The sequence below is a fragment of the Cherax quadricarinatus genome, chromosome 68 (genome assembly GCF_038502225.1).
Source record: "Cherax quadricarinatus isolate ZL_2023a chromosome 68, ASM3850222v1, whole genome shotgun sequence".
NCBI lineage: Eukaryota > Metazoa > Arthropoda > Malacostraca > Decapoda > Parastacidae > Cherax > Cherax quadricarinatus.
In genome coordinates, this window is record NC_091359.1 from 1,583,419 (window position 1) to 1,594,452 (window position 11,034).

General features: G+C 44.7%; 1 protein-coding gene across 4 annotated transcripts in view; it reads right to left on the bottom strand.

Moving 5' to 3' along the window:
* The window catches only part of LOC128697860 (cyclin-D-binding Myb-like transcription factor 1), a 28,252-nt gene extending 21,399 nt beyond the window's left edge, over positions 1–6,853 (bottom strand). The window contains exons 1-2 of one of the 4 annotated variants that reach the window (XM_053789821.2): positions 6,797–6,853; positions 3,749–3,842 (exon numbers count right to left, since the gene is read on the bottom strand). In XM_053789821.2, the coding sequence (XP_053645796.2) occupies positions 3,749–3,836 (88 nt within the window). In that variant the 5' untranslated portion in view covers positions 3,837–3,842; positions 6,797–6,853. Of the gene's footprint in view, positions 1–3,748; positions 3,843–6,556; positions 6,597–6,618; positions 6,766–6,796 lie in introns of those variants that run through there. The other 3 variants (XM_053789820.2, XM_053789822.2, XM_053789823.2) reach the window with 3 other exon arrangements.
* Between the last annotated feature and the right edge of the window lie 4,181 nt (positions 6,854–11,034).

An 11,034-nucleotide genomic window follows, 5' to 3' on the forward strand; every position in this document is an offset into this window, starting at 1 on the left:
CTCATCCAGGTAGATATTTTCTGTAATTCGGTATTTACAGTATTGGCTAGCGTGACTGGGCTCGGGTGGGAGAAGACGTATGTTGTGTCATCAGCAAATAGTGTGGGTTTGAGTAATTGAGAAGCATTTGGTAGGTCATTTATGTATAGGAGAAAGAGAAGAGGGCCAAGGACACTTCCCTGTGGGACACCAACTGTAATTGGTTGTGCAGAAGAGTTTGCCCCATTTGCGTACACATATTGGCTTCTGTTGCTGAGGTATGACTTGAGGTAGTTGAGGGAGTGCCCTCTTATACCATAGTGTGACAATTTTACGTGGAGCAAGTCATGGTCAACTGTATCAAAAGCTTTACGTAAGTCAATGAAGATCCCCAGTGGGACTTCTTTTTTCTCTATTGCAGTGTATATATGTTCTAGCATGTGTATAATAGCATCATTAGTATTTTTATTAGGCCTGAATCCAAATTGGCAGGGGTTGAGTATGTTTTGGGAGATAAGGTAGGAGTAGATTCGTTTATGAATTAATTTTTCGAAGATTTTTGAGAGAGGGTGTAAGTTGGATATTGGCCTATAGTTATTCAACTCTGTTTGGTCTCCTCCTTTGTGGATCGGGGTGACCCTTGCTATTTTGAGTACTGTAGGGAAGGTGGAGGATTCAATGGATTTGTTAAAGAGTGTTGCAATGATTGGTGATAGCACTTGTGACACTTTTTTGTATATAAAGGGTGGTAAGGTATTTAAATCTCCTGCCTTGTTTTTTAGTGCGTTGATAATAAGGGAGACTTCGTATGGGTTAGTCGGAGCTAGGAACAGTGTGTTCGGGTAGTTGCCGGTGAGGTAGTCATTTGGTGGGGTATCTGAGCTTGGGATTTTATTGGCAAGGTTTTGTCCTATAGTGGAGAAGAAATCATTGAGTCTGTTTGCTGTTTCTGTTGGTGGGAGTTGGGGTTCATCTGATTTTGCTAATTTTATTTCGCTATTTCGTGATATCTTTTTTGTTCCCAGAATTTCTGATAGGGTTTTCCAGGTCTTTTTTATATCACCTCGTAAGTTGGATAATCTGTTCTCATAATATAATTTTTTTGCCCTTCTTATCAGGCTGGTTAGGATTGACGAGTAACGTTTTGTTTGGTCTCTGGTTATGTGACCCATTCTGTACTGTTTTTCATATTGGTGTTTTGTATTTATGGATTTGAGAATGCTGGGTGTTAGCCAAGGACTGTTCAGTCTCTTAGCTGTCATCTGCTTAGTTTTTTTAGGGCAGTGCTTGTTATAGAGGTACTGGGTCTTTTTTAGAAAATTATTAATACATTCGTCAATATCTGTATTGATTTCTAGCTCAGTGTGCCAGTCAATGTTTGCTACTGCTGTTGTGAAGTTATTAATGGCTGCCTCATTGTAGACTACATATGCTCTACAGTAGTTGAGTAACTAGAAGATTGATTAAACTCTTTGCTTCATGTAAAAAAATGACAATTCTGACTACTGAATCTTATAATTAAGTACAAATTCTCTCACTGCTTCACATGGTACATACATACTTCCTTCTCTTTGAACTCTTAAAGTTATATAAATATTCAGTCTGCTTTTATGACCACAGCTGCCCAAAACATAAATAAAATTTAAATATATTTGGATCAATGACTAAAATGACATTAAGTACTATGTGGTCCAATTACAATATAATCCCAATATATTACTGTCTTAATAGATTAATTAGCTACTGTATTTTCTGGAATATAAGGCATGCTGTTTTTCTTACAAATCAGCCTGCACCTTATATGCTCAAGGTCAGGGTCAAGGGTAGGCTCTGGGTTATGCTTTAGCAGTTGTTTACTATTGATACAACTGCTTGGAAACACTGTCCTAGCAAGCAGCCGACAATATGGTATTTTCTATACGTATAATGCAGAATAATGTCATTACTATATACGGTTCTCCTCACTAAGTGACATGCTCATTTCCCGATGCCTCACATTTACGACGGGCTCTCTGACCAGTATGCATACCTAAATAATGTATATCAGGGCTGATTTCCTCTATTCTGTTTATTACAAAATACAGTACATACAGTACACTACTGTATAAACATTTAAAGATACTATACCACAAATGTTATAAAGTGCAAAGGTGACATTAAAACAATATCAAAGATGGTTGACACAAACCCACTACCATTATAGTATGCTTCTCACTTAGCAATGAATTTGTTTACTAGGATGGTCTTAGGAACAGAACTCCATCGTTAAGCGAGGAGAGGCTGTATATAGTTATTCTTTCTGGTGGTTCCCCAGCTGCAGATACGAATGGGTAGGCATACTGTCTACATATACTCACAACCTCAAAATTGAAACTTGACAAAGTTTCAGTCAGTCTTGAACCATTAATGTGTCTTGACAATGGTTCATTATACAATAAAACATTATCCGATATAGTACTTGCAAATTTTTTAACTGCAACCTTGTTGAAGTTTGTTTCACTCAAGGTAAGTACAGTTGTTAGGTTTATTTAAGCTCCCTACATAATTTTAAACTTTTAGAATGTTTTATGTTTTAAAATGCAAATTATGTAGAATTATGTAAAATTGTATTTCTGTGCTAAATGATAATGACCTAGTATTACATCCGTATATACGTACTATATACTACTGACATCTGCATGGTACAACACTTTTAAATACTGACTTTATAGCTGTACTATGCCCAGTGACTAGTCATTGAAAACCAAATGTTTAAAACCAAAATGATGAACACAGATGCTTGAGGTATGTGACTCTAAATTCTCTATAGAGGAACTTTTACTTGGCATTTGCTTTTTATAACTAACAATGTTCACTATCTACTCACCCATGGCTCAGTTGGTAAATCACTTACCTCACAAACTGAGTGTCCATGATTCATTCCCTTGCACAGGTGGAAACATTGGGCATGTTTCCTTACACCTGTTGTCCCTGTTCACCTAGCAGTAATTAGGTACTGGTGAGGGTGGCATCAAGGGGGACAAGATTGAAGAACCCCAATGAAAATGAGACAGATAGTCCTCGATGATGCACTGACTTTATTGGGTTTATTTTAGGTTAAAAACACAAACAAATCTTACCTTATGGATTTCTCATTACACAATACTACATATATTAAAATTATTTCCCCATTATAATTTACCTTCAGAGGCAAATAGTATTTCTGCTTTTCTTAAACACTGTGACAGGTTGTGACTCTGCACGGTATTACTACTGCTACACTCTACATGATAATGATGATGATGATAATAATAAATCTTTATTTCTATATGTACATGGTATACAGACTACAGCTGACATCAATGACATAGTACTGTACTACTATACAGAAAGTCCCTTGTTATGCAAAACATTTCAGGCAAATTAGGTCAAATTTGTCCTCAGGATGTGACACACATCAGTCGCCTAACACCCAGGTATGTATCTATTTTACTGATAGGAGAACAGAGACAGCATGTGTCTTAAGGAAACACATCCCAATGGAAATAAGTCACTCTTGACTTTTTTTGGATTATCCTAGGTTCTCTACACATATGCTGCTATGTATGATAATCTATGTAACTGTATTTGTGTATACCTGAATAAACTTACTTACCCATACTGGGGACCGAACCACGGACTTCAGTGTGTGAGCTGTGTGCACTAGTAATTGAGTACTGGGACACATGCATATTTTACAATTAGTACTCAGTTGATCTACTGAATATAATACATAATCATCACTTCCTACCTTCTGCATCAGGGGTCACTATCAAACGGATTCTTTTGACATCGGTGCTGCCCTCATCTCCGCTGCTGATGCTTTCAATGACTTCCATATTGTTCTGTTTAGAGAAGAATCAATCAGATGCTTGTGAAAAGTAGTACTAAGTGGTAGAACAAACAGAAATGATAAAACCACAAAGATCACTTTTGGGAAGCTTACATTCAAAACATAAGTAAAATCCAGTACATCTGGAGGATGTTCCAAGGGTCAACATCCCCGCAGCCCAGTCCATGACCAGGCCTCGCGGTGGATCATGTCCTGATCAACCAGGCTGTTACTACCAGCCACATGCAAACCAATGTATGAACCACAGCCCGGCTGGTCAGGTACTGACTATAGGTGCCTGTCCAGATCCTCTTGAAGACAGCCATGGGTCTACTGGTAATCCCCTATACTCTGCTCCTAATACCGTATATTATACAGTATATAATACACTATACACACTCGCCATACCTCAACTATTTATGTGCTATAATTTTCAATAGAATAGTAAATGCATAACTATTACTTTTCCACATAAGTAATACTGTTAGCCCATCCTTATAGCACTTATAAAGGTAGCTACCTTCTTGAAAAATAAAATACAATCCTAGCTTACATCAATGACATACTACTATATAGAAAGCCACTTGTTATGCAGAGGAAAATTAGGTCAGTTTTGTCCCAGGATGCAACCCACACCAGTCGACTAACACCCAGGTACCCATTTTACTGATGGGGAACATAGACAACTGGTGTAAGAAAACACACCCAATGTTTCTACCCTAGCCAGAAATTGAATCCAGACCCTCACTGTGTGAAGTGAGAGGTTTAGCCACCAGGCCACAGGGCACCGTGTTGACTGTATGGATCAATGCTTTTACACAGAGAGCAACTGAGATTAGTAACAAACTTACTTAGCTTGACCTAACATAACCTAACATGACCTAACATAACCTAACATGACCTAACATAACCTAACATAACCTAACATGACCTAACATAACCTAACATAACCTAACATAACCTAACATGACCTAACATAACCTAACATAACCTAACATGACCTAACTTAACCTAACTTGATCTAACTTAACCTAACCCACTCATGTCTACCATCTTCTTACCAAAAGCAATATTAAAACTTTTAACAGGGTGAAAATTTAAGCCAAATTTATGTTAATGTAAAATTGAAAGAATTATCTTCATAATAAAATAATTATTATTCTTCTTACACTGACAAGGGAATGTTAAGTCCCCAGGAATCATAAGCTGGGCAACAAGAGGCAATAAAATTTGATCCAAGGAAGGAGAGGGGAGCTCACACTCCTTGGATCAAGAGGCTATCACCATCATGGCCTCCATTAAGACGTTAAATTAAACAAAATTCTGGGGACACCCACCCAGGTGCCAGTCACACCCTAATATGTCAGTGACGACACCCTCCTAGGTGCCAGTCACACCCTAGTGAGTGTCAGTGATGACACTCACCTAGGTGCCAGTCACACCCTAGTGTGTCAGTGACGACACCCTCCTAGGTGCCAGTCACACCCTAGTGAGTGTCAGTGATGACACTCACCTAGGTGCCAGTCACACCTACCTAGGTGCCAGCCACACCCTATTATGCTTAACCTTACACCACACAGCACAGGGCACACATATGACCAGTGTACACATATAAGCACTGTACATGAGAAGTGTACACACATGAGCAGTGTACACACATGAGCAGTGTACACACATGAACAGTGTACACACATGAGCAGTGTACCCATTTAAGCAGTGTACACACATGAGCAGTGTACACACATGAGCAGTGTACACACATGAGCAGTGTACACACATGAGCAGTGTACACACATGAGCAGTGTACATACATGAGCAGTGTACCCATTTAAGCAGTGTACACACATGAGCAGTGTACACACATGAGCAGTGTACACACATGAGCAGTGAACACACATGAACAGTGTACACATAAGCAGTGTACACACATGAACAGTGTACACATATAAGCAGTGTACACACATGAAGTGTACACATATAAGCAGTGTACACACATGAACAGTGTACACATATAAGCAATGTACACACATGAAGTGTACACATATAAGCAGTGTACAAACATGAGTAGTGTACACACATGAACAGTGTACACATATGAAGTGTACACACATGAAGTGTATACACATGAACAGTGTACACATATGAAGTGTACACACATGAAGTGTATACACATGAACAGTGTACACATATGAAGTGTACACATATGAAGTGTACACACGTGTACACATGAACAGTGCACACATGAACAGTGTACACATATGAAGTGTACACACATGAAGTGTACACATATGAAGTGTACACACATGAAGTGTACACACATGAAGTGTACACACGTGTACACATGAACAGTGCACACACATGAACAGTGTACACATATGAAGTGTACACACATGAAGTGTACACACATGTGTACACATGAACAGTGTACACATATGAAGTGTACACACATGAAGTGTACACACATGAAGTGTACACACGTGTACACATGAACAGTGCACACACACATGAGCAATGTACATATATAACCAGTGTACACATGAGCAGTGCACACGTATGAGCACTGTACACACGAGAACAGTGTACACACGGGAAGTGTACACACGAGAACAGTGTACACACGGGCACTATACACATGACACTGTACAAACACTAGCACAGTGTACATTTGAGAACACACAGTGTACACAGGAAGGAGTATACACGGAGTGTACACCTGAGAGTACACACAGTGTACAGCAGAGTACACACAGTAGCAGCAGCAAGGAGTGTTGTTCATGTACTACACTCACACTGCCAGCCTGGCCGCCATTTCACCTCCCTGGGGCACTATATGGCCCTCTTTTAAGTGCCCCGGTGCCCCAGGGGGCGGGGAACGGGTGCCAGGGGCACGGGGGCACTCAGGGGCAGGTCAGCTGGGATCACCAGTTGAGAATTTGTTGATATTATTGTTATTGTCCGGGGACCAACCCTGTTCAGGTCCAGGATGATGTGTAGCCTCCTAGTGGTGACTGCTGGGGTCGAGACTCAGGGCACCACCAACCCTGTTCAGGTCCAGGATGATGTGTAGCCTCCTAGTGGTGACTGCTGGGGTCGAGGCTCAGGGCACCACCAACCCTGTTCAGGTCCAGGATGATGTGTAGCCTCCTAGTGGTGACTGCTGGGGTCGAGACTCAGGGCACCACCAACCCTGTTCAGGTCCAGGATGATGTGTAGCCTCCTAGTGGTGACTGCTGGGGTCGAGACTCAGGGCACCACCAACCCTGTTCAGGTCCAGGATGATGTGTAGCCTCCTAGTGGTGACTGCTGGGGTCGAGACTCAGGGCACCACCAACCCTGTTCAGGTCCAGGATGTGTAGCCTCCTAGTGGTGACTGCTGGGGTCGAGACTCAGGGCACCACCAACCCTGTTCAGGTCCAGGATGATGTGTAGCCTCCTAGTGGTGACTGCTGGGGTCGAGACTCAGGGCACCACCAACCCTGTTCAGGTCCAGGATGATGTGTAGCCTCCTAGTGGTGACTGCTGGGGTCGAGACTCAGGGCACAACCAACCCTGTTCAGGTCCAGGATGATGTGTAGCCTCCTAGTGGTGACTGCTGGGGTCGAGACTCAGGGCACCACCAACCCTGTTCAGGTCCAGGATGATGTGTAGCCTCCTAGTGGTGACTGCTGGGGTCGAGACTCAGGGCACAACCAACCCTGTTCAGGTCCAGGATGATGTGTAGCCTCCTAGTGGTGACTGCTGGGGTCGAGACTCAGGGCACCACCAACCCTGTTCAGGTCCAGGATGATGTGTAGCCTCCTAGTGGTGACTGCTGGGGTCGAGACTCAGGGCACCACCAACCCTGTTCAGGTCCAGGATGATGTGTAGCCTCCTAGTGGTGACTGCTGGGGTCGAGACTCAGGGCACCACCAACCCTGTTCAGGTCCAGGATGATGTGTAGCCTCCTAGTGGTGACTGCTGGGGTCGAGACTCAGGGCACCACCAACCCTGTTCAGGTCCAGGATGATGTGTAGCCTCCTAGTGGTGACTGCTGGGGTCGAGACTCAGGGCACCACCAACCCTGTTCAGGTCCAGGATGATGTGTAGCCTCCTAGTGGTGACTGCTGGGGTCGAGGCTCAGGGTACCACCAACCCTGTTCAGGTCCAGGATGATGTGTAGCCTCCTAGTGGTGACTGCTGGGGTCGAGGCTCAGGGCACCACAAACCCTGTTCAGGTCCAGGATAATGTGTAACCTCCTAGTGGTGACTGCTGGGGTCGAGATTCAGGGCACCACCAACCTTGTTGAGGTCCAGGATGATGTGTAGCCTCCTAGTGGTGACTGCTGGGGTCGATGCTCAGGGCACCACCAACCCTGTTCAGGTCCAGGATAATGTGTAGCCTCCTAGTGGTGACTGCTGGGGTCGAGGCTCAGGGCACCACTTACCCTGTTCAGGTCCAGGATGATGTGTAGCCCCCTACAGGTGACTGCTGGGGTCGAGGATCAGGGCACCACCAACCCTGCTGAGGTCCAGGATGATGTGTAGCCTCCTAGTGGTGACTGCTGGGGTCGAGACTCAGGGCACCACCAACCCTGTTCAGGTCCAGGATGATGTGTAGCCTCCTAGTGGTGACTGCTGGGGTCGAGACTCAGGGCACCACCAACCCTGTTCAGGTCCAGGATGATGTGTAGCCTCCTAGTGGTGACTGCTGAGATCGAGGCTCAGGGCACCACCTACCCTGTTCAGGTCCAGGATGATGTGTAGCCTCCTAGTGGTGACTGCTGGGGTCGAGGCTCAGGGCACCACCAACCCTGTTCAGGTCCAGGATGTGTTGCCTCCTAGTGCTGACTGCTGGGGTCGAGACTTAGGGCACCATCTACCCCCTTCAGGTCCAGGATGATGTGTAGCCTCCTAGTGGTGACTGCTGGGGTCGAGATTCAGGGCACCACCAATCTTGTTGAGGTCCAGGATGATGTGTAGCCTCCTAGTGGTGACTGCTGGTGTCGAGGCTCAGGGCACCACCAACCCTGTTCAGGTCCAGGATAATGTGTAGCCTCCTAGTGGTGACTGCTGGGGTCGAGGCTCAGGGCACCACCAACCCTGTTCAGGTCCAGGATGATGTGTAGAATCCTAGTGGTGACTGCTGGGGGCGAGACTCAGGGCACCACTAACCCTGTTCAGGTCCAGGATGATGTGTAGCCTCCTAGTGGTGACTGCTGGGGTCGAGGCTCAGGGCAGCACCTACCCTGTTCAGGTCCAGGATGATGTGTAGAATCCTAGTGGTGACTGCTGGGGTCGAGACTCAGGGCACCACTTACCCTGTTCAGGTCCAGGATGTGAAGCCTCCTAGTGGTGACTGCTGAGGTCGAGGCTCAGGGCACCACCAACCCTGTTCAGGTCCAGGATGTGTTGCCTCCTAGTGCTGACTGCTGGGGTCGAGACTTAGGGCACCATCTACCCCCTTCAGGTCCAGGATGATGTGTAGCCTCCTAGTGGTGACTGCTGGGATTGAGGCTCAGGGCACCTCCTACCCTGTTCAGGTCCAGGATGATGTGTAGCCTCCTAGTGGTGATTTCTGGGGTCAAGGCTCAGGGCACCATCTACCCCATTCAGGTCCAGGATGATGTGTAGCCTCCTAGTAGTGACTGCTGGGGTCGAGGCTCAGGGCACCACCTACCCTGTTCAGGTCCAGGATGTGTAACCTCCTAGTGGTGACTGCTGGGATCAAGGCTCAGGGCATCTCCTACCCTGTCCAGGTCCAGGATTATGTGTAGCCTCCTATGGTCGAGGCTTGTTTCACCAAGTTTTGCTGATAAGTTGACCCTTCTCCTTACGTCACTTTACTGATAGTTACCCTCATGTAGTTTATGTATTTTATGAAAATAATATATGTACATACATTGTGGTAGCATAGTGTGTACATATTCCTGACTGCAGTTAAATCAGTAAACTATACTCTGCGGTTGTCAGCTCACAGATTCCTGACTTCACGCTTTGTGACGGACACTAATTATAGTGGATAATTCAACTGATGGGTTTATGAAAGATGAGGTGAACTACAGAACAGATGCGGGGAAAAAAGGTGGATGGTGATGAGTGTGATGGGTGTGAGGCATAGGTTGTGAATGTTGCAGTGAGGAGGCTGGAGGCAGCTGAGTGGTCATGTTTGAGAGTGGTGTATGGTGTGACTTATCATGTAGATAATTAGGAGGATAGAAATTAAAAGGGATTGACGGGTGACCAAGCGTATAAGTCAGAGGACTGAGAAGGGTTGTTGAGGTGGTTTAGACAAGTAGTGGTGGACGGGGATATGAAGAATGTGTATAAATCTGGGTTGGAATGGTTAGACGGGAGGTATACAAGAGGCTTTTAGTTTTAGGGGCTTGAGTATCCAGCAGCCTTGCCAGAGTGTGTTAGGTCGGAGTGCATGGACGAGTGGTTCTTAATAGATGTGCTGTTGGAGTGTGAGGAGAGTAAATTTTATGAAGGAATTCAGGGAAAATCAGTTAGCCAGACTTGTGTCCTGAAGGTGGAAAGAACAGTGCTTGCACTCTGGACTATGTGGGAGTGTTGGAGTCTGAGGGTAATCTGAGTGTGATGTCAACACACTTCTGGAAAGAGTGATTGAGTGAATGCAGTGTTTTCTCTGGGTCACCTTGCCTTGGCAGATGGCCATCAATTTAAAAATAAAAAACAATTAATAAACAATATTTCTCCCTACACTAGGATCTGAAAGCCTACTCCTACATCAAGGAACTGAACTTGTGTTCCTCTTCCTTGGATTAAACCTGTCTCCCATTCCCAGGCACTATATGATTCCTTTGGGTTTAGCATTTCTCCCTAAATACAATAATAATCACACCAATGCATTTGAGTCATACAGTACCTAGGAAATGGGAGGCACTCAGGTTTAATCCAAGGAAAGAAAGCACTAATTCCTAGGATCAAGACCCTTACATCAGAATCAAAACATCTTTCTTCTTTTTTTTCTTTGTTGGGTTTATCAGGGCCACTGACAGCATAAGCCATATCGAGCCCGGTTTCTCAATGGTACAAGGAAAAATTGTTGCCCAAGGCTGGGCGATGAGAGAAAAGGAACAAAAGTTCCTTTGTAAATAGAGATAGATACTTGAAGTTTCCAATTAGATCTGGTGGACCCCCTTGCCAAGCCCCAGCAGAGAGGGATGCCCACACTCCCACCTGAGTTCAGTAACCGGCTTCACATC